We start from the raw sequence: 27,788 nt of genomic DNA on the forward strand, positions 1-27,788 counted from the left end.
TTTAAAAAGTTTCCTTCTTTATCCTGATGGTAGTGAGGGAAGTAGAAAAAGACAGAAAGAGACAATGTGAAAATGTTTGTGTTTGGATGAACTTAAAACATTTATTGTCAACAACATTAAAAGTTAAATAAAGGCTTTAATCCTTCTTATCCTTCTCCTCATCCTCCAAGTGCACCATCTGCATCTCTGCCTTTAATAGTCTGACTCCTAAAAAAAAGAAAAACACAGATTGTCAACTGTAAACCAAGAAGCCGGTTCACTGTGTGCTGAGAGGCTTTACATTTTAGAGTTAAAGGCTTTAAGATATAGCTGACGACTACACAAAGACAATATGAGTTTTATGGACAACACAGAAAGTAAAAAACTTAGATCTGGGGATGTGGCATTATCACAAAAAAATCAGAGACAGGTCAGAAACAGAAGCAAAAACAAATTCATACTGGCTGGAATCACATACAGGTGAAAAACACATTAACAGTTTACAGTCCATTTATTTCCAAAGCTCCTGTCCATCATTGTTTTTAAAGCCTCTGATTGTTGTCACTCTAATTTCTACAGGTGCCTGTCTGTTCTGACATGTAAAAAGGCATTATTAGCTAAATGTGGGCTGCAATCCCTTTCAGTTTGACCTCTCAATAAAGGGGTGAAGGTGATTCAAACTGGTCAAAAAGACTGAGATTCCTGACCCATTCGCTTTGATGAAGTGAAGTTGCTTTCCAGATTCTAACAATAACCTTTACAGGAAAACGTCCTCACCGACAGCCCAGAGCGGTTTAGGACAACATCATGACATCACATGTGACAGCTGTGCAGAACTAGATCAGTAACACAGGAAGGTCTAACTGCGGGCCTAGTGTGAGTGCGGCCTATGAGACTGTGTGAAGTACAGAAAAAGACAACATCAGCTGCCTTTGAGTACCAGACTCTCTCGTTTACCACTCACAAACTGGGAAAACACCATAGGTCATAGATCATTTGATAATGGACAGGCAGAGAAAGATCAGAGATGGCATCCACATCCTATTTGAAACCACTCATCTGTTATAAAGCAGCACAAGCGAAAAAGGTCAAAGGTCACATAAATACAACTGAACTATTTTCATTAGCTATTGACCATCAGATGTGCACAAAAATCCGCCATATAAAAGTAATTCATGTCTATTTAAAATGACATATTTAGTTAACCTTGGTGAGGAGTAGCAATTCTAACGAAACATTTTAACCCAAACCTGAACCTAAACCTAGGAGGGGGGTGTATAAAAAATAACAGTAGACATTTTTTTGTTTATGTTCCTGTGTGTGTAAAACGGTATTGGTAAAATATCTGCCTGAAATGTGACACTCGTATGTTTTAATGTGACACCAATATGTCTAAATGTGACGCTGAAAACACTCAGCTACACAATGCACACATGTTCCTGTTGAACTCATTAAAAAAAATCACAATTTATTTGACCAAAAATGAACTTTCCATTCTTAAATGTTCACTTGGTTGATTGTCACTTCCAACCAACATAACCACCAAAGATCCAGGTCAATAAGAAAATCACGGTTTAGCCTGTGAGTGTTTAACCTGGTAAATGTGGAGGAGAGTTTAAGACAGGTGTGTCTTTCCTGCGAGGTTTCTTCCGCAGGTCTTCCTGATTCTCTACACAGAGGACCTCCTCTTCCTCCTTCTGGTCGTCCCTCATCTCTAACTTCCTGTCCACCAGGCTCTCCAGAAGCCCGTCTGTCGCACAACCAGAGAAACTGTTACATACTACATCATACCTGCTGTTTTAAATAGACTGACTACAAAAAACAGATAGCTTAGATAACGGCTCTTCTTTGATTTAATCACTTACACCTGTTAAATAAAACATGATGCAAATAATTAAATATATTAGTTATTAGGATTGTCTTCATGTTTACAGAGCTAATACTGTCCCAATTTTCAAATATGTAGTGTAAGTTCATCCACATTATCAAATTAAAGGAAAACAGACAGGGGATAAAAACAGTTTTTCCTTCTTTTATCCACAAGTTGTGAAGCAGTGATTCTGGAGCTGCTTACTAGAACTTACAATTAAACTTGTACAATGTTGTTTTCCAGAACAATTGATTATCAATTCGGTAAAACTTCCAATATGAGACAAATCATTTTGGTCATTCTGTCTGTTCAGTGTTTCTTCTTTTGTTCATCAAAAACATTTTAATTTGGATTGTAAAGTATAATGCATTATCTTCAGGCAGAGCTGCATTTTGTTTACATTATTTCATTTTTTATTCTAAAAAGAAGGAATTAACTGGTGTAAAGTTAGAAAAAACAGCAGATGTGCATCACTTTCCTTTATTTTTGAACAGCACAATAAATCAGAGCCTTTCCTTTTTATAAATGAGTTTTGCAGATCCAGCCCGTAGACCAAATAAAAGAGAATCATCTAACGTGATCAGATAATTCAGTTAATTCCTTGTTTTTAGTGAAAAAGGATAAAAGAGCTTAAATATTTGTTGTTTCTTCTCTATTTTGTCTTTAAGTAAATCTTTTATATATAATTATAATGAAAAATTAGGCTGTTTGTATTAATAGTCTGAATTACTATTGTTGTGATTATTAATAGATTACATCGTTCTTCTTTATGTGAATATGAAAAGAGCTTTGTACTTACAGGGTCTGCTCTCCTGTGTCATCAGTCGATGTTCAGGCTCCAGGGTCGACCTCACACAGCCAGTCGTCATCTGTCAGGCCCTCTGGGCTTTCTACACAGATCACATAACACACACGGACACACACACGGACACACACACACACACACACACACACACACACGGACACACACACACACATACACACACACACACACACACACACACACACACACGCACACACATTCACAAATCCATTATTCATAAGTGGACACTAACAAAGGATAAAGCACTTCAGGGCTCTATGTGTGTGTTTGACTGCCTGACTCACACATCTACTTACTTTAAACCAAACACAAGCTTTGATTAAATCAGCACCTTCAAACAGCACTTCTTTCTCTCTACAACATTACCCATCACATTGAAACTAATGTGCCTAAACCGTTCACATTGTGTCTCATATTGCCCAAATATAATTGAATACATGACTTTAAATGCTTTGTCTCGTCAGTGAGGGAAGATTTCTGACATTGTTCTAATGTTACTTTCTAAAAACACAGAGATGAGAGCGTCACGCTACATAAAGAAAACAGGATAGGAAGAGAGAGGAAGACAAATGAAGCGAAAGGGTAAGGATTTTCACTGCAAATAAATAAGATTGGATAATTTAATAGAGAGAGAGAGAGTATAGAAAGCCTCAGATAAGAGAGAAATACAAAATACAAATAAAAAACAAGCAGTTAAGAAAGATTCAAAGAGTGCTCTTACCTTAGAGTGAGCAGTGTCAGATAGACAGATTGGAGCAGTGTGTCTCTGGGTTATGAAGCACGGAGGCGGAGCATCCTCTCTTCTCTGCACGCCTACAATTACTATTACATCTTGACTATACTGAATGCTGTGTTTGGTTTCTTATTCTGTCACACGTTATGACATTTGATCAGGACACACAAAAAGTGTATCACGACATGATGATGAGGGTGAAAGCTGGGTTCTTTAGAAAAGTGAGGGAAGAGTATCATCCCTGCTGGTATCCTCTGCGTTTGCTTAACTCAATTTGTAACCAGAGAGGATCTAAGATGTGTCTGTATGGACATGTGTGAATGGTAAATGGTGTCATGACTCGGTCTTGTTTGTATATTTATTTTCAGAGCTTAGATTTCCTTGTTTTATTTTGTCTCATTCTTTGCTGGTGTTGCTTGTTTCCCTTGTGTGTTTCTTCTTTATTTTAATGTTTCCTAGTTTAGTCTTTAGTGTTTCCTGTTGTATTTTATCATCTGTTTCTCTATGTCTCAGGGTGTATTGTTACTGTTACATTCTTCAGTTCTTTGTGTGTCTTTAGTGTTTCCTGTTTTATTTTGTAGTTCTTGTCCCAAGTGTTTCCTGTCTTCTTTTACTTCCTCCCTTTGTCTGGTTTCCCTCCATTTTGATTGTGTGACTGTCTTCACCTGTGTCAATGTCTCACCTGCGTCTGATAACCCCTGTCAGTGTTTGGGTGTGTTCGAATTGTCCCTCTATCTTCTTTCACTATCCACTTTACCTTAACCCCGGAAGCATTTCAGTGGCGGCCACGATAAGAGCCGTTCGAATTCTCTAAAAGTTAAGGAAAGGTGGGTCAATGCTTCCTTTATAACCTCCTTTAGCATAGGATACACTGGACCATCCTTTACGAAAGGAGATGAGATATGCCGCCCCACAATTCCTTGCGGCCGCAACATTTAAAGCGAGTCTTGCATCCGACCGTTCACGAACATTAACGATGATCGTAAAGTGACACAGATCATGTAAGAGATAAAAGATAAGAGACATTTTTATCAGATGATGTTTTATTCAACATATTTCATTCACTTAAGAATGCTTTGTGCAGTTGTACATTTGTATGCTTAAAACATTATGTGTAGGTTATATCTTGCAGAAATTTAACAATTCATTTCATACAATCATATTTATTTTGATGTTGATTTCTGAGTGGACAGTAATGTGATGGTTTCACTTTTGTTACTCGTAGCCTGGTAGTCTATATTGCTTTTATTTCAATCCCAACCTTGTGTTAATTAGGATTATTTCACCGGTAAGAAGGCACAGGGAGATGCGTTTTTTGTAGTCCATTTTCTGAACATTGTAGTTTCAACACAGCAGACCCACGTCATCAACCTCCGCCGGCCCGTCGCATTTAATGACATCGCCTAGTGGAAAATGCCGTCGGATTGTCAGAGCAATGAGATCACCTTTCCCTAAGTCCTTTATGAATTCTCCTAACATCTTTCCTTGACCTCATGACGTTTTCGCGGTTAAGGTAAAGTGGATAGTGAAAGGAGATAGGAGGGACAATTCGAACGCACCCTTCCTTCCCTCTTGTCGTCTACATACTCGTGGTCCTGAATCATCTACTTTTCTCTTTCTGGCTCCCTTAGGTTTGTTTTTTTCCTTTTTATTTTATTTTTTGGATATTGGTTTACTTGTCAAAGTAAGCTTTTGGACTTTGGTTAAATACCTAAATGATTTTGTTGTTCTGCAATCAGGTCCCCCTCTTTGTTTTTTTCAATGAACATGCCAAATGGACTTGAGCTTGTTTAGCGCTTTCCTAGTCTTCTGACTACTCAGAGCTCTTTTACACTGCAGGTCACATCTACCCATTCACACACTGATGTCAGAGGCTGCTATGTAAAGTGTTCATCAGTATTAACTAATCTTAAATACATATCCATACGCTGCCGTTAACTCAGGGTTAAGTGTCTTGCCCAAGGACACATCAGACATGTGGCTGCAGGAGCTGGAGATCGAACCCAGAACCGTCAGGTTGAGAGACGACCGACTCCACCACTGAACCACAGCCGCCACACCCAGTGTCTCACCACCCTTATTGTCTTGTTTTTTACATGTCAAAAGTAAAAAAAAATTATATTTAAGCAACATGAGCTGTATTTTAAAACATTTAAAGAGACCAAAGTAGTGAAGCTTTGTGGAAGTGAATAGAACACTGACTGTTTGTAGTTATCCTCTTGTTATAGTAGATGTGTTATATAAGCACTATTTTCTACAAATAAAACACTTGTGATGCTCCAGTCACACGAGGCCTTTTGATGTCTTCATCATGTTCCAAACCTCCTCTACAGCACAATGGACTCGATGTGTTTTACAATACACACAAAGACACATTGAGCACACATCAGCGAAAACACTGAAGTGTTCTAACGTTTATTGAAGCAGTGTTATTCATATGAATCATTGTGCATCCACTGAGAAGAGGCCATACTGTGTCAAAAGAAATCCTAACAAAATAACTCGTATTTACATTTATATTAACATAGAAATATTTATACATTTGAAACACCCTCTTCTAAGCGGTTCATATTGCTTTTGTATTATATGATTATACACTTTTCTTTAGTAATAAAGTCAATTAGAAGTTTGCATCTCATGCAGTTTGTAGTGGTTGTAGTCTCAGCATCACTAGAAGCCAGTCCATCAAGTCAAATGTGAAATAGTTAACACAAGCAACAATAGAAACTGTGTAAAAGCTAAAACTGTTCATCTGTAAAGACAAAGCATGTCCCTAAAAGAATGGAAGATTTCAGGAAACTTTGGGTTTTTATCAGTCAGTTGCAGTCCTGTGCATTTTCCTTGACACCTGAAAGACAGGACAACATCATTTGTATTATCAAACATTCAATCTTTATACATTGCATCAATTCATCTCAAGAAACTTTACAAAACGAGCAGGTCTGGACCGTACTCTTTGATATATTATTAACAAAGACACAACATTAATCCATGATGAGAACAGCAATTAGCAATATTACGCAAAGCTACAGTGGCAAAGAGACAATGACTTTTAAGAGGCAGAAACCTTGAGCAGAACCAGACTCATGCTGAACAGACATCTACCTAAACTGTGTTGGGCTTAGAAAGTGGGATAGAGGGAGATTCAGGAAGAGACGGAGCGAGACAAACACAGCAACAACACCTCCAATAAACAACAATAGATACAAGTGATATTTAGATACAATGGGAGTAATAATGGTAAAGGTATGTGTAGTAGTAGCAGTAATAAAAAAGTATTATAATAGACCGATCATTCTAATATGAACATATAGCAACTTTAATGGCCATGACATGGGGAGTACTTATCATGTTAATTATATCAGTTGAAGTTCTCATTCATAGTAATGGTAATTGACATAAAGGCTTTGTAATAATAATGTAAGGTTGTTATTTATTAGACTTAGTGAAAGAAAAACAGTCAATGTAAGTGGTCTAAATATTGTTTTTGTTAGTGTTTGTTATTCTAGGCAGGATATGTGATGAAAGAAAAAGCTGAGTGGTTTCCGGGATTGCTTTTTCCTAATACAAATCATTCAGAAGAGATCAGAAACTACTGTGTAAGCTTATCAAATGTGCTTATTTTGCAAACAAAAGGAATGGGTTTCAGAGTCTGATTGCTTTTAAGAATTATTTTCTGTAGAGAGTGTCACATTCAGAGGTACCATCTCTCATATCAATTGTATCAATCGATATAAAAGCTACTTCCAACCCTGCCTTTTGGTGAATTGTATATGACTCAGTGAACGATGATGATTGATGCAATAAAAATAACAAGCCCCAAAGGTAGCATGCTAAGAACACTTGTTGCAAACTCACCTTTTATTCCAGTGAGTCAGTGTTCACAGAGTGACGCAAAGACTCCTTCAGCTGGAAAGCAGGACACACGACAGTCAGTATTTAGAAAGTTTGGTTCATGAACATTATATATTCATATGTGTTGTGTTCATTGTGTAGTATATTGTTTGATTGTATTAACCATGTGATTCAATGGTATGTAGAGTCATACAAACTAAGGGGTATAATTTACAATGCTTATTCTCTGTTTACTATAGACATCACTTTCCTCACAGAGTAGATGAGACAGCCTCATCACTGCTTGGATTATGTTCGTTAAATAGTTGAAATTCTAGTTCCCCTCGAATTCCTTTGTCCTTTCTTGTTTCCTTACAGAGAGAAATGTGATGATCTGACCTTCTGTAGGAAGCTCAATATGTCCACCTTGTCCGCCTTAGTGGGAGAACAGCTCATGTCCTCCCTGATGCTTTCAGATCCAGGAGGTGACTGCCTGTGAGAATCCACACTCCAGGAGGAGACATCCATTGAAGGCATCCAGGGCATTAGACAGCACTGAGTGGCTACTGTCCTGTTGGAGGCCGGGCACGGTGATGGGGACACCTTTCCAGGTACAGAGACTCTGAGTTGAGTGCAGAGCAGAGACTGCTCATCCAACAGTCTGTGCATCTTCTGTTCAAAAACACAGAAACATAATTACATAAAAAACATGATTAAAAAACAAATCTACTTATACAGGACAGATGCTCTGATTATAGAACAGATACCATCTCATCCTGTCAAAGAAGGAACTACTCATAATGAATTACATTTTCCATGGTCCAATGTGTGTGAGTAGCATGGAAAATAAATAAAAAAGACATTTTAAATCAGTCATAAAGTGAATATGTCATTCACATGATCAGACCTGAAGGCGGTGAGGCTGATAGGTTGACCATCAGATCAAATGGTGGCTTATTGTTTAGTTTAACGTCAGATGTTACATGTCAGTGGCTTGATGGCTTGTGGTTTTCACTCCGCATGCATTTTCTATCGGGGCGTTTATCAATGCAAATTCAAAAACTGTCAAGCAATAAAACTGCATTTCATGATCAAACTCATATTAGCATAAATGGACTTGGCTCTAGGCATAAATATCATGATTCATTTTTGTATTTTCTTCTTAACGCTTTATGCCAGAGATTATTAACTGGTGGCCTGTGGGTCACATCCGGCCCTCCAAAGCTTCCTAACAGGCCATCCTATAAATCATCTCGGGTGATTAAACAATAAACATACAGATAAAATCACAAGGCTTAAATAGTCACATCAGGTTAATGGGAGAAATTACATTTCCACTCTGACACCAACTTCTTCACATCGGGCTTGACAGCTGTCAGACTTATGTGCAAGTGTGTTTTAAAGTCTGGCCCCCACAGTGTCTGTGATGAAAAGATAGCCTTTGTAAAATGAAGTTGCTGACCTCTGCTTTATGCAATAACACATTTAATAGAAAACTCAGATAGTTGCTCAAAGAGCCAATTACTGAATTACAAGAATAATGATGCATCATCTGATAATAAGCATAATCAGTTATCGAAAATGTTTTATGTTGATGGGCCTTCAGCTTCTATTCACTCATCTTTTATATTAGCTCTATTCCCCCAGCAGACAAGTGTGACTGAGTGTGTTACCATTTTCAAGCTGTCGTCATAGTGATGGGCCAGTTCATTCAGATGCATCTCCAATTCTCCTGCCTCTTTTTTCACTGCTTGCCTCAGCTCCTCTATGTCTCGAACCTTCTCCCTACACACACACACACACACAGGATTTTTTTAAACAACACATATATTCATAACATATTTTGTTTCATCTTACATGACTTTATTGTTTCTCCTTCCAACCAAATATCACTCATTTTATTATTTAGGGCTAGTGTTATTATTTAGTGTCTAATAAGAGACAGCTGAGTTGAAAAAAGAGAGAGGGGAGACCATATTTGAAACTAATTTTAAAAACCACCAAGTTTACTTTAGGCACTTGCGTTGGGACAGTTTTAAACAAAGAGAGTTTTCTATTTTTATTTTGAGGAAAGACATGTGTAGCGTGCTTCTGCATCTTTTTCTGTATCTGTGACGTCTCAGTTTACATGTCGGGGTCACACATCTTCATACTCTGAAGCCACATATGAACCAAACAGGACTTCATGAACATGAGGGAGTACCTGTCCTGGTCAGAGAGGTCTCTGTAAACTGCAGCCTGGTCTTCAGACAGCTGCTCCTCCATGCTGCACAGCACATAGCGAAACTGCTGCAGACTCAGCATCATCTCCTCCAACTCATCCAGAGAGTACTATTGAGAACAAGAACATCCAGATAATGGGAAATATAAAACAGAATCATGGAGACATTCCAGGCTAAGATACAACAGATGACAACGTGTTTATCCAGAAACACATCACAAGATCAAAATCTAGACCTTAACTGTGAAGACAGTTTGAAAAGCTTTTTATTGAACAATTAATATTATTTCAAACTGTTTGCTATTTACTTCATACTGTGAAGAATTAAAAGAATGATTAATATGGTCTTTATCTGAGGCTTTTGAAGAAATGTTTAAATGAAAATGTATTTTTATATGAAGCATTTTATAAAACTGAGGAGGCACACTGGAAACATTTCAATGGAACAAAGGTAAATTAAGCTTTTATATTCTCAGTTTTAAAATACATTCACAACACAGTTCATTTAGGTGTCATTTATGAATAGTACTGAATAAAATTGAATGAAAGAGAGACAAAAACAAGACTGAAGGATAGTAGAAAGAATAGAGAAAGACCTCCACGAGCTCTGCATGCCAATGAGGCATTTATATGTTAATATGGTGCTGGCTTTGAAAAGGCTGCTATCTCAAGAACTATGGTAACATGACAACAAATATTCTGTTTTTTACAAAGTGCAAATATCGTGTCTCATTGGACATACAGGGATTGACAAACAGCTCACTGCTGATAGCAACTGTTTCTGAAATGGTTGAATACAAAGACAAGTTTCCATTACTCAAATCATACAGATGGACTTGTTTTCTTAATCACATTATGTTTTTTTTGGTGGGTGGGTTAAAATTAAACTTCTATGATGCTAAAAAAAGGTACAGCTTCTGAACGTTTCTAACAGATTTCAAGATCGGTTTTAGGTAAAGAAATTGTTTGTTTAAGCAATCTAAGGGCACGTTGAGTTCACAGTCATATCCGTTTCAGTAGATTGGCAGAAATATGCACACAACATGGACATTAATTAGCCTAATCGATGCAACCGTTCGTCATAACAATCATTTTAAGCAATGTTGGTAAAGGGTTCCCATTGGTCCAATGTAGAGGTTGAGTGTTTTCTCAATATTTGCAAATTATTATTCATTCAGAGTTACCTGGATAAAACCCATAACAACTCAGAGGTCTTTGGGAAAATCTGCAACTGTATTAGGATGTAATGACGTATGTACAAGAGGTAACCATGCTCAGGCCCAGTAAGTGCTGACCAGCAGGGGACTGGGGAGGGTCATGGTACAGGGCAACCAGGCCTAGTGTGAATGTGCTCTAAGAGGTAGAATTAAGACTTTTCTGATAAAAGAGAGAGAGAGAGCTCCTACTCTTTCAGACTAAAGCCCAGGAGTTGTTTAGAGACTCATCCCAGCAAACTGACTCCAGATCAAACCTCTGTAGAGGCACCAGAGCGGCTAGTCAGACATTGACCTGGGTTTGCCACTGGAGAAGGTAATTTATTATGTACTCAATAGAAAACTATTTTCAGCTTCAAAACAAATGACATCAGCAAGTAGGTGATCTACCAATGATAGGGAGGTGGGGAATTAAAGAGTTAAATTGCTTGAATGTTCAGTAAAAGCTGCTCGCCTAGCCATCAGGCAAAAAACAAACCTAGGCAAGCTGGTCAAAGTTTAGAGCTGGTAGTTGCAAGATGTTTAATGTAAACATCAAATAACTAAAAAAGAATTTCTCTCTCTCTTGAACATGTATGTAGGAATATAAAATGCTTGGAAACCTGTTGGGAAGCTGAGAATAAAGATGGAGTAAAAATGCTATAGATTATATTTTTATCCCATGAATTTTTCCGTAGCAGTAGTTGCTTAGAAATCAAATGTTAGCCAGTTTAAATCCTTATTTTAAGATTATGTCTACACAAAAATAATATATAATAATATAGTAAATAATTTTGATACCAGTCATCCCTGTGGAGACACTGGTATGGCTGTCTTTAAAAATGTTGGTGGAGTTTTGGTGCATGGAAAAAACATGTAATGTCCACCAAAAGAAAGACCAAATTAAAGTTTTGACTGAAATAGATTTTTTTTTCAGTTGAAAGTAAAAGCTAAAGTATCTGTGACTGATCCATGACTGTGTATGATTGAACTTAGAAAGTGAAATAACTATATAGTATAGAGAAAGGCGGTGTTACTTACAGGAATGTTCCCCACAGTGTGTTGCTTGTTGTAATCGCAGGTACCCTGATGGTCACAGGAGAAGCAGCATGCCATGGTGGCTGTGTGATTGCCCTCCCAAAGGTTCTTCTCATCCTCATATCCATTCCTCTCCACCTCTTCTTCCTCATCAGACCACAAACCTTTGTCTAAAGAGACCGACACAGTACTGTTTTCTCTAGCCATTCCAGGGAAACACTCGTACGACTGCCCTTCATAAGATAGCAGAGGCAGAGACGGTGATGAAGAGAAAATCAGTGTAGGCCTTTGTATAGTTTCTGACACACCTGCTGCGTTCTGGATAGTGTCAGGAGCCCCATGTGATAACACCTTGGAGAGATTGTTTTTTTGAATCTGCCAGTCTGTCCATGACTGAACAGCACGGAAAGGGGTGGAGGTGTCCAAAGGGACAACAGTAGGGAGAAGGGTGCTGCATTTTGAATCAGTCATGAAGGGAACATCCTTCCTGTGGATGATATGAGAAGATGGAGATGAAGACATCTGGACAGAAACAGAGCGGCTCAACGGCTTTGGTTCTGGGTTTGCTGGGGCGGTGTACATTGTTGACGATGACATCAACGAAGACATCACTTTGCCTGTGGATAATAATGAATCTAGAATAGCTGCTCCCCTAGTCAAAAGAGAATTCCCAGGAGATCCATCTGAGGCTTCAAAGCTGCCTGATTCTTCAAGAAGAGAGCTTTGATTAGAAATCTGAATAGGTTCTGCCCAATAGACTTGCCTTTCATTATCAAGCTGTTGAAAATAGGCATCCAAATCTCCACTTTCACCATCTGAGCCATCCACTGAGGTTTGAAATGCCACGTCTAAGCTCTCAATCTCAAATAAGCTTTTTGGTTGTATTTCATTTCTTGTGTTTGTCTCTGGGACTTCTCCATGGAAACGTAAGGAAGTTCTTGGTGAGTCACTTTCTGTGCCATTAATGTCTATTTGATAGAATTGTCTCAGCTCTTCTGGTTTTGTTTCAGTTGAAAGCTCACCATGCAAACTACCGGACAGGACCTGTGGGTCTCCTTCTTCTTCCTTATCGACTAATCTGGAACCTTCTGACAAACCAGCAGAGCTCTCTGTATGTGAGATGTAAACAACAGTTTCTGGAGTCTGCACAGTGTCAGAGTGTCTGTCATCCCCTCTCTCGTCCCTTTCATTCCTCAGAAGGGTATCCTCTAAGTCCAACGAGAGGTAATCCATCTTTGAAGGAATAACATCTTGGGCAGGACAAGCCACAGCAATGTCCCCGTCGTCATCAAAACAATGTTGTCCTTCTTGTTTGGAGATGGTCTGCTCTGTAAATTCGGCCATTCCTCCAAAAGTTGGATCTACAAGACTCTCCTTAAAGTGTGGTTTTGATGACAAGGTAGACTCACAAATTGTAACGGATGGGTCAGGAGTAAGGCTTGGCTGCTGGTTGAACTCCTCAAACCTAGAGGAGTCCAGAAAGAGATCGGGTGGATATAAAGGTCTGTCCTGGTCCGACTGAAAGATGTGACAAGAGGGTGCTTCCTCTTCTTTTGTTTGTGTACAACTAGGTGGATCACAGGGTCCTTTTTCCCCGGAGTCTCGGAGAAGAGTGTCATTTTGATTGTTTTCTGGACTCTGTGAGGAGGACGCTTCAGAGGATGCCCAGTGAATCTCAGAGGGAGCAGAGGAAGGTAGAAAAGGGTCAGAGGGAAGCTGGGATGACGAGCCATCAGTAGCAGAGAGAGAGTTTTGATGAAAATACTCCTCAGTCTGTCTGGACTGTGTGTCACCTGGACCCCCAGAGGAGGAATTTATGGAATTAATCACAAAATCTAAATTTGGAGAGTAAGAAGAGACAGGAGGTGTAACACTAGAGCATGCTGTGGGATCAGAGTCATGAGAAAGAATAGAGAGGCTGGGGGATGGACTATCTTTTTCCTCCATTTTAACCTCCTCTGATTCACTAACTATTGAATCAGCCTTCATGGGAGAAGAGCTAGAGGAGACGGGTGTGAAAGAGGCAGGGGGAGGAGTTTTAGATTGGTCATTTGTATCCTGTAACTCTGGTGAGGAAAAACAAGGGGAAAGGTATTCATACTCTGACGCAGCCAACGAAGCAGGTGGACACTGAGTCTGATCTGGTGGTGTCATAGTGTCTGAATTGTCCAGGTCAGATTTAGGGTCACACAACAAGGCAGGAGACTGGGAAGGGCCAGAGATGACTGATTGCTCTGGTGAAAAAGATGTCAGAGATGAAGGTAGCAGGGAGGTTGGGGAGGATTGAGGGGAAGAAGGAGAAGGAGTGCGTGGCCTCTCGCTGCTGCTGTCAGTGCTTCCTCCTGAAAGGCACGACAGAGCCTGCAAACAAAAGGACAATTCAAAGAGTTAAAACAGCCAGACTCAAGAAGATTCACTGTTCAGTTAGTAACTGACCTAGACAATTCTGTTTGTAGTTTAAAGGGGTAAAGTTATTAAACACTGCACATGCGTAAGATTTAAGATTTTTATTTGTCACATGCTCATACAGATGTGCAGTGAAATGTAAAGATGTAAGAGTAAGAAGTAATGTAAGAGAAGTATGATTAGCTATAAAGAACCTTGATGAGATCAGGTGCTGGAGACTCCTGCAGAGATTGAGAGGGGATGAAAGGCTCCTCCAAGAAACCACTGCTGTCTGACTGGCAGCTGTTGGTACGTACAACACATCGCACTGCTCACACAAGGCAGCGCAGGAGGGGCAAAAAAACAGGAATTACTACAATTAAAATCAAGCAATAGAACAGTATTTGATCTTAATTGAGCTTAGAGTATACAGGTGACATCTTTGTAAGGCCAGAACAGTTATACTTAAGATCTGAGGGGATAAGCTTCAGACAAAGACTGGAAACAGAGAAAGTACTGGCCTCATCTGGGATCACTTCTCAAGAAGGTGTACTGAACCTAAGAACCTAATGTCAACAGTGTTGTATTTTTTGTTTGTTTCTATGTTTTATACTTTGCCTAATACAGAGACCGTTAGTAATGTGTTTTTGACTGACGCAATCGAGAGTTCATAATTGGTGAAACTTCCCTTTAACATCTCGCCCTGACAGGAAACTGTGACATGTAATGATGCTGATATGAAAATGACCAAAGCCTCTGGTGACTTTGCATTTCTGCATCATGGTAGATTGTTCCACAATGTTAAAACAGTATTCAAATGATATATGGCTACATAAATTGCAATGGCTCATAAATTGCAGATCTAAAACCAGCTCTCCAAAGTCATACAAAATCGCTTCCATTCAACACTCAGGAATAGTGAGTAATGGAAATGTTTTACTTTAAAGTGATTAAAGAGCAAGAGAGAGAGCGAGAGAGAGAGAGGGAGTGGAAATGTGAAAACTCCATTAAATAATGATATGGTTTATAACCCACCTAAATGTTCTGCTCCTCCAGTGAAGAGCCCTGTAATACTTTCATCAAAACTATGGATCTGAAATTAAATAAAAAATGAGACAACATTGAGAAACTTCTGCAAGGAAGTGGAAGTTAATTTGACTAAAACATGAAAACATTACAACCAACACTACATCATGAATTTATCTTTAGGTCCTGACAGAAATTAATAACTCATGTGCTCTGAAAAACCATCATCTGTAGCAGTTGTAAGAATGTAAAACTTCGACCAATGTCTGCCAAGAGGTACAAATCTGATGAACCAATCATGTCTCCCTGCTCTTTCTCTACCCATGGTGTGCACTAGTCCACACTCAAAGCACTGATGACGGAGTTTATACTGTGAGTTTATCGTTGACCGTTGTGAGTAGTAAAAGAGTCCAGTTTTTGCAAGAGCTGAGGTCCGCTTCTGGGGCAACCAGAGCTCGTGAATGTCAATGAGGGGCGTGGCTTTTGGGGGAGCACCAATGGGAGGGGGTAGGTGTCGGCCGAGCACTGAGGTAATGCTACTTTCCAAATCATCCAAGTTTTGGAAAATTACCAACCCTGCCTTTACATCTGTAGGGTGTTCTCATATAAGTAATTGATCCCCGCATGTTCATGGGCATCATGTCCTACCAGAGGCGTGTCCAGACTATTTTGACTGGGGTAGCCCAACTTGGGCACTGACTTCATCAGGGGGGTGCATGAACTTTGTGTGAAAACACACAAATGTTTAAATTTTAATATTATACATTTCATATACCCTTATCTCTACGAACCATATCTACTTTTGCCACTCCTCTTGACACACCCCTGTGTCCTACAGACAAACCACTCTGCCTAAATAGTGTTGCCTTTGATGAACTTGAGCAGAAGACGTTAGACTTACCTCTTCCATTTCAAACGATTCCCTGACCTGACCTGGGCTCTTCTTCCTCTGTAAAAAAGGATTTCCTGTCAAGGGGCGACCTTCCTTCAGGGACCTAAAGGCTCCATCTTGAGCTATCAAAGCAGCCACTTGAGGGTGGGACTGAGCATCTGGACCAGTCCCTTGCTCCTCTGCAAGAGGACTCATTGTCTCTAGAAATCCAGTTTTCACTCTTTTTAAGGGGATCCTGTTGTCCCCCAGACTTGATGGAGGATAATGTGACTCAGGTGCTGCAAGAGGAGAGGTAACATGTGAGGTGGTAAGGTCCTGGGTTTTTTTGTTCTTGATATGACTGAGTGTCTTCTTTGATGCTTGTCTAAATATTAGGCCCATGCGCCTCCTTCTCTCCCGGGCCTCAGGAGGCAGGTCTTTTTCCTGTGATGCTCTCAGAGAAGAGGAGGACCCCACCAAAGATGAGAAGGCTGTGGTTACCTGCTGGAGAACCTCGAGCTGTCTAAAGCGATCTAACGGGGACAGAGGAAAATAAAAGACAGGGTTAACAGGTCCATTTGTGCTGTAATGAAACAGCATTCATTTGACCTGACATCTTTTAAACCAATTTGCCTACAATACCAAATGTCATCTACAGAATGTAAAACTGTGTTAGCACTGCCACAGCTAAGCACCACTTCTTTTTCCATCCATTGCTCATTATTCTAATGTAGAGAAATCATTTCTCCGACATACAGTGATATTTTGTGTTTCATTGCACTGTGAGTCAACAGTTGGGGGTTGGCCCTATCATGTTTCAAATAATCCAAAGGGCAGGTCTAGACCAGACTCTTTGTTATATTATTTACAAAGACCCAGTAGTAATCCATCATCAACACAGCACTAAGCGACATTTAGCAACAGCCTTTTTCGCAATGGCAGCACCATAAATAATAACTAGGTTGCACAAAGACCAGACCTCAAATACTTCCAGCACCTTTGGGATGAACAGACATGCCTAATGTGAGCCAGATCTTATCAACTGAATTCAGTGATGAGCACCTAAGAAATGCTCTTGTAGCTGATTTGTTAGCGAAACCCTCTACCCAGATTCTAGTTGGTATGTTTTGAACAAAAGGAATTGTATGCTACGCATGCTTTTAATTAACTAAAAATCCTCAAATTGGGCTGCATGTTGGTGCATTGGTTAGCCTCACAGCTAGGAGGTTCCTGGTTCGAGTCCCTGTCGGATAGGGCCTCTCTGTGTGGAGTTTGCATGTTGTCCCCGTGCATGTGTGGGTTCTCTCCGGGTACTCTGGCTTCCTCCCACAGTCCAAAGACATGCTCGTTAGGTTAACTTGTGACTCTATTACTGGCTGTAGGTGTGAATGAGAGTGTGGCTGGTTGTCCAGCCCTGTGATTGACTGGCAAACAGTCCAGGGTTTACCCCGCCTCTCGCCCAATGACATCTGGGATCGGCTGCAGCCCCCCGCGACCCCGAACGGAAAAGGCAGTATAGCAAATGGATGGATGGATATTCCTCAAATGTAAATATTTATCTGATTTACTTGTAGGTTAGACTTACTGCTGACATCTGGATTTTCCAAGTCCAGTCGATTCTTCTGGGCCTCCAGAAACACCTGGAGGTTTATTCCTCTTGCCTGAGACTGATAATTAATGAATCGAGCTGGGATGCGTCCGGAGAGGTCAGGTTCATCACAGCCAAAGCCCAGGTCCAAGAGAACCTCCTCTGGGTCGTCATTCCACAGGTTGAGTATGTCCATCACACTGCGAACAAGAGAATCAATGGAGAATTGTACACAACTAAGAGGGAAGCGTGTCATTATTGTACACAAACCAACTACTGGGTTAAATCACGCTATCGCCATCTGAGGTATTTGTGCTTTTGTGACTGTAAGAGAGAGTCAGTGAGTGAGAGGAACGGGTAAAGAGACAGAGAGAGAGAGAGAGAGAGAGAGAAGGTGGGGTCTAACCTCAGTGGTCCGGAGTAATCTGAAAGTGTTGAGTTAAAACTGTTCCACCTGCTGATAGCGGGACTCGACCTGGTCCACCTATACAGGTTTGATAGACAACAAGATGTTCAGGACTTAAATCACACACGTTTAGATAGTTAAACAAAGTAGGAGTAATTACATCTCATCTTAAAATAGAACGTTCTTCAATCAGGAAACTTTGCTTCCTATCGACCTCCATCTGACACTCCTTCCTGTTAAGGTAAATGTCCTCGAGAAAGCCGTGGCCAATCAGTTATGTGACTTTCTTCATGACACTTTATTTACGTCCATCAAAGTAAAGAGACAACACTGGTAAAATATGGTAATGATCTCATTGCCTCCAGCAGAGAACTCGATTCCTATGTATTATAATATATATATATAATATAAATATATATATTACCTATTATTATAATATATACACACAAAGGTATTTCAGTTTTGAATAAAATTATATCATTAAATGACATGAAAATGAAATGATTGTGTAAAAAATACTCTAAATGTAAGTTTGCACATGACAACATCATGGAAATGACTTGTATTCAGCTTCTTGCCTTTTTTACAACAAATAACTAAAGTTACTTAAATTTAGATGACCATGTTTGGACAAATCGGGTTGTGCTTTAAGGTTTAAGTTTAAGTCTATAGTCAGAGAAACTTTCACTCCCTAATTGGTGTATCTCTCTTCACGCAAAGCAACAAATATGCTATGCAATATATTTTTTTAAACTTTAAGACTTGATTTTAAAGTATATTAATATAAATCCTAAGACTAACTGTATATAACAGCTGTTGTTTACTCACATTTTGCCTCCTGTCTTAGTAGATGTGGACCATGTCTAGCCTGCTCTCCTCGGTCCTTTATACATATACCCCCTGTTCTTAGCTGGTTCATATTTTCTGCTCAGCTGTCAAACATTGTAATAACTACCCTTTGATCCTTTCGCTTTCTATGCAAACTGAGCCACATGCTCTGCAGATGGAGGAGGAGAGGCTTATTTGCCAGGTAAATGTGTCCTGTAGTTCCACGTCTAACGATCAGTTAAGGTATAGAAGCTGTTATCGCAGCCCTCGACTGTCAGTCACAGAGACACGGCAGGAGACAACATTTTAAAAATCCAACAGAACCTTTGAACCTCTGAGTTCAGACACTGAACATGAGTACAATGTTCTTAAAACTATTTCTGTAAAGTTCTTAACCTAAGCACATTACAGGATGAGATATTTTAATATTTCTTTATCATTCTGCCTTTTTGCATACAGTGGTCAGGTCTTCATGCTTTCATAACTAGAGGAGAGAGAGCGCCTTAATGACAGCTCATGTCTGCTTCTAGTGAAAGTTATGTAAGGTGCTTTACGTACGCTCTCTCTCTCAAACACACACACACACACACACACACACACACACACACACACACACACACACACACACACACACACACACACACACACACACACACACACACACACACACACACACACACACACACACACACACACACACACACACACACACACGCACGCACACACGCACACACACACACGGCACACGTCATAATATTGCATGATTAAGAAACAGTTCACAAACATTACATTAAGGGAAGCTAACAATGAAAATATGCAAATTGGTTCACAGAGTTGTGATCACAGGCTACAATTCTAAAACACAGGCCTTGTCCAATTGTCTCGTTTTTTTCTGTCTTTTAAGATCGAGCGAAAGGCTTCAAGTGCATACAGTAGATATTACACAGAGATCAGGGATAATGTCGTTTATTTAATCTTCAGTTTGTTTAATTTAGGTAGGCTCTAGGTTGGTTATGGTTCAAATAGTTTCCCAGGCCTCTCAAACATTGCAGGATTTTTTTGTCAGAATAAAAATGTTAAAAATCAAGTTAAATATCACATTCTAAAACTGGCGTCAAAAAGTACCTGATTTTTTTCCTGTCAGAAATAACAGTCCCTCAACTGTAGTGAACTACTGTGATAGAGGTCAACCGTCACTCTACACTTTTGGCTGTGTGGCTCTGTACCTCTGACAAGGAGATAAAAGCGAGGATGCATCCTTACCGAAGAAATTCCTGCACCGTCCTCACCCCCTGGTTACCATATAAAGACGCTGTAAGGGAGAAAAGTCTTGTTATCTGGACTAGAAAGCAATCTTTGCATGTTGAGCAGAGTGGGGAACATCAGGACAGGAGGAATGCAGAACAGAAGAAAAAAAAAAAGTCCAAAGTCAGTACATCCTGTACAGGTCTGGTGTCAGGGCTCCTCAAGCTATATTAGGAAAGTGTTTCTCTCCCTCACCCTCCCTCACCCTCACTCACTCTCTTCTCTTTCCCTTCATAGGGTGTTTGGGTTTTGGCAGTCCCCTCTACCTTCCTCTCCCAGACTGGGACTATTTTGACACTGGGATGGCTTAAGGAGTCTTTCTCAGTCTGCACTGCCGTAGTGTTTTTTTTTTTGTTTTTTTTAATTCAAACCTTTTAAAATCTTCTTACATCCAGTTATATTCTATTCTAATTTGTTTGCTTTTCCTTTAAAGTCAGAAAGAAACGAACAACACACTTATCACGTGCTTGTCCTTAGAGCTCTGAACTTTTGATGTCAAGTCATGCCGAGCAAACACAGACACAAAGGTACGGAGACACGGGAGGATACAAAGGGAGAAACCTTTTTAAAATGGTTTAGATAATGCTGGATTTTGATGGAGGAGGTTTATACTGAGAGTCCTACTTCATTAGTCAACAGGTGACCTTTCTGTATCATGGATGTTTTTGGTTACATGTCTTACTTTAAGATCCCTTCCAGAAATATTTTAAGACAGAAAAATCTCTACCTTGAAATAATAATGTGGGCATGTAATTTGTAAAAATTTTATTTTTGGCTTATTCAATAAAAAATCCAGAAGAATATGCCAGTATTGTTATTTTAATTGTTTACACAGCTTGAAACAAAATGTCTTTTAGTGAACTGGATCTACATCCCCTATATGACCTCCTGGTTCAAAAGTCACAAGTCAAAACACTCAACCTCCTGACGAAAGTAAAACAGCTTTCTAATGTTTAAAATCTTTATTGATCACATTTTGGAATTTGTTCTCCCACAATATGCAAATATTGGTTTCAGCCTATATCTTAATATTTTAAGCATATTATTTCATTAGTCTCAGACCTCCATATCATATTATTCTGTGAAGTCTTGTGGTCTAATATTTGAAACTCTCCTGCCCTGTGCATGCTGAGGCCATGTGATGTGTTCCACCACACCGTTTGGCTTCCTCCTCTGCATAAATACACAAGAGATTCTGGACACGCTCTTTCTCTCTGCTTGTACTGTGAGACACAAACTGATCGATAAATCACGGCCTTGTGCTCCCGAATTGTAGAGTCTGTTTTTCAGAGTGTGCCTGTAAAGATTTCCAGCTCAGAATGGCACCGTAAATGTCCAGGCTCAGAGAGGCTGTTTACCTTCTACACCCAGGGCCAGGTCATCGTCACAGCTGGTGTTCCTCCTCACGAGCTCTGCAAGGGACACAGGACACATCCATACAAGAACCATTAAGGACCACGATTGACAGAAACAAGTCGTGTTTTCAGACGGGCTCAAATCTGAGGGTGTTATGATGGTTGATGGATTAATAGAACTTTAGAGTAAACTGGAAAGTACACAGCTTTTAGTCCATCAGCACTGAGGGACATGGAGTCTGACAGTGACCTTTCATTCTGATATTCAGAACCTTTTCTTGTACTGTAGTATGTTCTGCAGCTGCACTCACAAAGTATTCTTAGCATGCAGTTTGTATATAATTGGGAAGGTTGATCCTCTTGCCCTTCTGTCGCTGTTTTTAAAGCATCTGCCGGTGGTCTCTCAGTCACTCAGTCCAAAATCCTGTATCCTCCTCTGCACACCTTTTTCTTGCACATTTAAGGTATTATGTCTATCAAGTTCAGACATTGGAATACAGTCTATGAGTTTCTCAAGCTTTCTGTCATACAAGACACATTTTAATCAGATTGGAGATCATTTACAGTGGGAGATCCGAGATGAGGGAAATTAACTAATTAACTAATCCTATGAAGGTACCTGAAAGTTCAGGTGCTGTAGGATTAAGTAGACAGTCATGTTGACTTTATTTTCTGGGGGCATTTTGGTTTGGTGGGCAAACTGCAAGTTGCGAAAGATTGCGTTTGTTTAATATTTTTGGTGGCAAAGCACGAGCCCATGAAATTTCGACAAGACTTCAGAGATCAGGATGAGATGTCTTTAGTCTTTACTTGTGGTTTAGACTTAACCCTTCAATTTGATTTGTACATTTGATTTTTTAATGATTAAGTAGCTTTTCCTGTTGCTTCTTATTTCCAAGCTGCTTTATATATTTTTTTTCTTCTTTATTTGCTTGCTTGCTCTCTCTCATCAAAATCACCTTTTCTCGCTGCATTCATAGAACAATCAGCACAGCCCGATATTTTCATGACCGTACTGACAGGAGACATAACCTATCCAAGCCTCCTTTTTATTGGCATACCCAAAGTGAATACATCTCAGGAGAGGTAAAAACAGTGTTTTTTTTTTCTCTTAAAACTGGGGCTGTAAGCTCGGACTGAGTAAAAGAGCATTAATGACAACACAGCAAGGGATTTTAAGAGGAAATAATGTACAAATGCATTAGCAAGTCATTATTTTTGTTATTTGTTATTTTGTTATAAGTGTTGGATGTTACTTTGTGTTTACCATTTAGGTCAAAGCCAGTCTGTGCCTATAGGTAAAACTTCATTGTACAGCTTCAGTCTTGTGTCCCATGTGTTTCTGTAGTTAATTGTAAAAAAAACAAGGTGATTGTGCTCTTGATAGATCACTCATTATATTTAGGCACAGGATTTTCTCCCTCCAGCAGCTGGAGGGAGAAAAATGTACACCATTTGATTCAGATGTGACCCTACTTCACATGCACTGAAGAGATGCTCTTCAGACAGAGTTGATAGTAAATATTTATGGCATCAGAGCCAAGTGCCTTGCTTTGGTCTGGTTGACTTTAATCTTAAAACACACAATAATTTATTCTTGGAAAGTCTAAAGCTCTATTTCTGCTACGAGTAAACTCAGCACAGTAGACAAAAAAACAGTCGTAGCCTGAGTGAAATAAACAGCCAGGCAGTGCTGCTCTACTCAAAGGTGAGGGGGAGGAGTGGGAAGAGGCTTAAAGAGCAATTTGCCGTTCCCATGGTTTTCTTAACCAACATTTGCATGCTGTTTGAATGGGCTGACCTCAAGGCGGGGCATATGAAGAGGTGTAGGTTAGATAATACACAACCTCAACAGCAACATGTGTAAATTCATTTAAGTGTGGCCTTTGAATTCACCTCTTTACAATCGGTAATCACTCTTACTAGATATGGGAGAACATTTTAAAAAGTAAACACACGTCACACAAAAGGTTATTGTACCAACAGATATGAAGAAATAACAACGTGAAGAGAAAATGGATCATAACATGTCAAGCAGAGCGTTATGCAACAGTGCTTGTCACCATGCTGCAGCTACTGTATGTCTGCATAGTTTCTCACTCACTAACACACACGCAGCCTAAGCATTCATTCTACACTCCACAGTTTCAGCAGGCCGTCGTCTCGGCTAGTAAGAACTTGACTGGCATTTTGGCCTCATTCTACCACAGCCACTTAGAAGTTAACTCAGCTAAAGAAGTGTTCAGAGCCAAACAGACTTTTTGTACTCACCCCAATCGGAATCACTTAAGACAACGTAAGGTGGCTCAGAACAAAAGGAGATATCTCTCTACAGTTCAACAGAAAGAGAAGGATTTCCAATGATCCTACCTGAAGCTTTCCCCGGTGTCTCTTGCTTTGCATCTTCCCTGCAAACACAGGTCACATCTTATTAGAAGGAGGGACAGAGTCCAGACAAGTGCGCACACACACACACACCCAGCCACGTGCACTTACAGATACACACACATACACACAAGCACACACATAAAAGTGAACACACGCACCATTCAAACCTTTATCTATCTAGTCAATAAAGAAATACTATAATAAAAGTAATTCTTAAACCATTTTTTTTTAACTAGATGGTACCTTCTAACTTTAAATACAAAAATGAATGTTTTCTCTCAAAGGCCAAACTGGTTTTGAACAGTTGTTATTCACTTTATTTAAGAGCAAAGGCAATAAAGATCTTCAGTACATTTGATCATATCATCTTATTTAATGATACAATGTGGTCTCTAAACTCAACAGGCTATTTCAAAGCAACAATGTTGAACTTGTCCACCTTCAAATGGTTTTTAAGTCTTTATCTAGATGCTAGTTAGCCCATCTCTGTACTGTTTGATACAACCACTGAGGCTAGGAGATGGATGAGGATGGTGACGGATGAAGCTAAGAAAAAAAAGAGAGAGCGTGATCGCGCAAGAAGCCTAAGAGTAAATATTGAACATTGTCATTCGACATGGTGGTGTTCTGTTGAGATGTGCTGCCTTGTAAAAAAAATGCAACCATAGCACAAAAGAGGCTATCCGTATCCCCTATCAAATACTGCTCCCAGTATAGAGTCACTTTGAAACACGACTACTTGCTGCATTTGCACTGTAAGGAAACAGGAAACATGTTTTAATACTCTATAATAAAACCTTTATTTGTGATTTTAGAGGAAGCATTTCTCAGTAGATGAAAAGCCTCTGCTTGTCAACAAATGCATGTTGTCCTATGAAGGGGAGGTGTAACAGCACTGTATGTTTGATGACACTAAAGATGCATTCAGAGACCTTAGCTGGGCACCAAAGCGCACCAAAGATAGCAGGGTTGTACTTTTGAACTGTTAGCATCAGACACCAGCAGGAGCTGTGTCCAAATGAACACAACATATTTTGTCATGAAGTTCTTTAAACCAAATGATGATGCTGCTGTGTACACACACACACACACACACACACACACACACACACACACACACACACACACACACACACACACACACACACACACACACACACACACACACACACACACACACACACACACACACACACACACACACACACACACACACACACACACACACACACACACACACACACACACACACACACACACACACACACACACACACACACCCCTCAACACCCTCAACATGCAGTGTTACATTGTGTTATTAGTTCCTGCTCATTTCTCTTCCGTTTTATCTTTGCTGTCTTAAGTGTTAACACTTTGTCATGTTTCACACATACCATTGCTCTTGTCATTTCTCTCACTTGTCCTCTACTGTTCTGCATCACTTAATTAAAAAAAATTATATGTATGATTATGGACCCTGTGTTCCAAGTTTATACACTTAGATTAAAGTGACTGACTGAACATTGTGCAGCAGCCTGTATTCCCATCCTGATACTCACTCAGTGACAGTGGTGGAGAGCCATTTCCTGATACTGTCCTTGTTTGGACTTCCTGCGGATGACATAATTATAATGAGACCACTGATGACAAGCAACCACTGATAACTAATACATGAAGTGAAGCAGAAAGAAGAGAGAGACACTGAACGCTGAACACCAACATCTCCTCTGACTCAACTGTAAACATGAGTTCAAGTTGGACTAAACCCGAATCTTTGCAATCCGGAAAGAAGAAACAGGTTCCTCATGCATCATGGCATTAAGTTACAAAAACTTAAGAGGAATCAAAATCTCTCTATGGCTTTAATCTTTGAGTATTGCTGAGTTTATAATGAACATGACAGCTCAAACTTGTGAAATCGTGTCATTCTTAAATTTCAGTGCGTATCATGGCCTAATAAATAACACATCTTAAGCTTCCATACCTTGAGTCTCTTGAGAGGATTCAGATACGTTCTTATGGCTCCAATGAGCCCTGGATGCCACCAGATTGGCCCTCTTTGCCACAGCTTCTTCAGACGCCATTGAAAAAAAACCCTGCAGTGGTGGGAACCACTGAGATCCACAGAGAAGTCAGCAGATGCAGAAAAACACACCAGAATGAGTCAAAACAAATCCACAAAGCACTTACCAATGTGACTTCATTGGTTTTACATCGTCTGAGGTAGCAAGAGCTCAGCCTGTGTAACGCTGCAGCAGACAGAGATGAAATTCTTCCAGCGCAGTATTTCTTATTCAGCTCTCCTCACTTCTGTAAACAGGTCCGAGAAATGGTAGCGCATGCAAATGACTTTGTTGAACCTCTCAGCCCTACAAGGAAATTCTGCTTCCTGGATGACTGGCATTACTTCCTGCTGCTCTCTTATCAGTTTCTGCATGAATCCTGTTTCTTTTTTTTCCAGGAATTGTCACCCGTGTTCCTGGAAAGAAAGAACTTTTCAATATAATATTCACAACACACATACTGTAAAAAGGTTGTTTATATTCTGTGTTTTAATATCTGACAGTCCATTCAAAGTCATTTGATAGCTCCCAGTACCTCATTAATGTCATGATTTGGTCTTATTTAGTTTTGTATTTCAGTATTTAGGTTTCCATGTTTTAAATTCTCCTGTTTATCCAAGTGTTGCTTGTTTCCCTTGTGTGTTTTTGTCCTAATGTTTCATAGTTTAGTCTTTAGTGTTTCATGTGTTATTTTGTAACTTCGTACCCTAGTGTTTCTTTATGTTCTAGTGTGTATATGTTACTTTCTTGAGTTCTCTGTGTATCTTAGTGTTTCTTGATTTATGTTGTAGTTCTAGTCTCCAGTGTTTATTCCTTCCTCTGTGTGTTTCCCTCCAGTGTGATTGCCCTCATTGTCTTCACCTGTGTCATTAGTCTCACCTGTGTTTGATTACCCCATGTCTATTTAGTCTCTGTGTTTCTTCCGCTCTGGGTCAGTTCATTGTTGTTTGTTGGTATATGTCAGTTTTTGTGTGTGCTCCTGTGTGGCTCCATGTTTCTGATCCCTGTGTTATTTTGTTGAACTTTTGAGAGTGAGTTTTTGTTTGCCTTTGGCCTTTTTATTTATTAAATATATTTAGTTAATTCTGCATGTGGGTCCAGTTCCTTGTTTTTCCCCTGAATGTGACAATTAAATAATAGTTAATAATTTCAAATATCTGATGTAATAGAGGTTCATATATGTTTTATTATATTTATCCATTAAGTCAATGTTTTGTCTTTTGTTCGGTTCATGATTTCCATAATCCCATCTGTTCCTGTTGCAGTAACTCCTTTTCTTTTCTGTAGTGTTTGTGCTTTGAGTATATTTACATCAATATGCAAATGTGGTGGTTTGACAATGTAAGACAATGTCACACACATGTTTATTGTCATTATTAGTTATGACAGGTCCTCCTAAATAAATAAAGTGCTTCCCTTATAAGAGGTGCAAAGTATTGATGTGATGATCGGCAGGGGCCGGGGCACCATCAGAAGCAGTGAACACATCTTGGGTCTACAGCGAAAGTGTTTTAATGTGGAAACAAAAAAGCATTTCATGACAAACAACATAGTTTACTGTAAAAGCAGAGTTTGAAGGAAGGAAACATGAGCTCACAGTCAAAATAGTAGCTAGGCAAAGTATTTCTCTTTCAGTGGAATAAAGACAAGAAGATATTTGTGTCTTTTTGTGGGGAGGAATTAGAAGAAGAAAATTATTACACAAGAGAAAAAAATGTTTCTGTTTGTATTTTAAGTTATGTTTCATTGTTGTCCATCTTGTTTTTGTGTGCGTGCGTGCGTGCATGCGTGCGTGCGTGTGTGTGCGTGAGTCTGTGTGTGTGTCATGAGCAGCAGGTTAATGCTTCAGGTTGCTTGAAACAATGGACTGAATGGTAAAAGG

General features: G+C 39.6%; 2 protein-coding genes across 3 annotated transcripts; both read right to left on the bottom strand.

Annotated features, from left to right (window-relative positions):
* Positions 1–75: 75 nt before the first annotated feature.
* ppp1r17 (protein phosphatase 1 regulatory subunit 17) lies at positions 76–3,506 on the bottom strand. Its single transcript, XM_020638620.3, has 4 exons — positions 3,394–3,506; positions 2,649–2,739; positions 1,574–1,729; positions 76–207 (listed from the first exon to the last, which is right to left on the bottom strand). Exons 2-4 carry the CDS (start codon positions 2,716–2,718, stop codon positions 137–139), a joined length of 297 nt encoding a protein of 98 aa, XP_020494276.2. The 5' UTR covers positions 2,719–2,739; positions 3,394–3,506; the 3' UTR covers positions 76–136.
* A 924-nt stretch (positions 3,507–4,430) lies between these two features.
* itprid1 (ITPR interacting domain containing 1) lies at positions 4,431–26,174 on the bottom strand. Of its 2 annotated transcripts, XM_065948924.1 has the most exons (17): positions 26,034–26,174; positions 25,828–25,957; positions 25,403–25,454; positions 23,826–23,863; positions 21,459–21,512; positions 20,059–20,107; positions 17,968–18,045; positions 17,559–17,761; positions 16,004–16,506; positions 15,112–15,169; positions 14,292–14,404; positions 11,695–14,052; positions 9,443–9,570; positions 8,913–9,024; positions 7,639–7,911; positions 7,264–7,314; positions 4,431–6,253 (listed from the first exon to the last, which is right to left on the bottom strand). In XM_065948924.1, the coding sequence occupies exons 2-16, from the start codon at positions 25,925–25,927 to the stop codon at positions 7,267–7,269; spliced, it is 4,167 nt and encodes a 1,388-aa protein (XP_065804996.1). In that variant the 5' UTR covers positions 25,928–25,957; positions 26,034–26,174; the 3' UTR covers positions 4,431–6,253; positions 7,264–7,266. The 2 variants fall into 2 exon arrangements, with proteins under 2 accessions (XP_065804996.1, XP_020494202.2); XM_020638546.3 differs by lacking the exons at positions 4,431–6,253; positions 7,264–7,314; positions 8,913–9,024 and having other exon boundaries at positions 7,652–7,911.
* Between the last annotated feature and the right edge of the window lie 1,614 nt (positions 26,175–27,788).

The sequence above is a fragment of the Labrus bergylta genome, chromosome 20 (assembly GCF_963930695.1).
Source record: "Labrus bergylta chromosome 20, fLabBer1.1, whole genome shotgun sequence".
NCBI classification, from domain to species: domain Eukaryota; kingdom Metazoa; phylum Chordata; class Actinopteri; order Labriformes; family Labridae; genus Labrus; species Labrus bergylta.

What these genes read in the sequence shown, in the direction of transcription:
- ppp1r17 (XM_020638620.3), bottom strand. Translation starts at nt 2,718, where the DNA reads ATGACGACTGGCTGTGTGAGGTCGACCCTGGAGCCTGAACATCGACTG. An exon ending in GACACAGGAGAGCAGACCCT is followed by an intron (nt 1,730 to 2,648) that starts GTAAGTACAAAG and finishes GTTGTGCGACAG; the next exon opens with ACGGGCTTCTGGAGAGCCTG. An exon ending in CTCTCCTCCACATTTACCAG is followed by an intron (nt 208 to 1,573) that starts GTTAAACACTCA and finishes TCTTTTTTTTAG; the next exon opens with GAGTCAGACTATTAAAGGCA.
- itprid1 (XM_065948924.1), bottom strand. Translation starts at nt 25,927, where the DNA reads ATGGCGTCTGAAGAAGCTGTGGCAAAGAGGGCCAATCTGGTGGCATCC. An exon ending in GATTACTCCGGACCACTGAG is followed by an intron (nt 17,762 to 17,967) that starts GTTAGACCCCAC and finishes TCTTGTTCGCAG; the next exon opens with TGTGATGGACATACTCAACC. An exon ending in GGAAAATCCAGATGTCAGCA is followed by an intron (nt 16,507 to 17,558) that starts GTAAGTCTAACC and finishes TGTCCCCGTTAG; the next exon opens with ATCGCTTTAGACAGCTCGAG.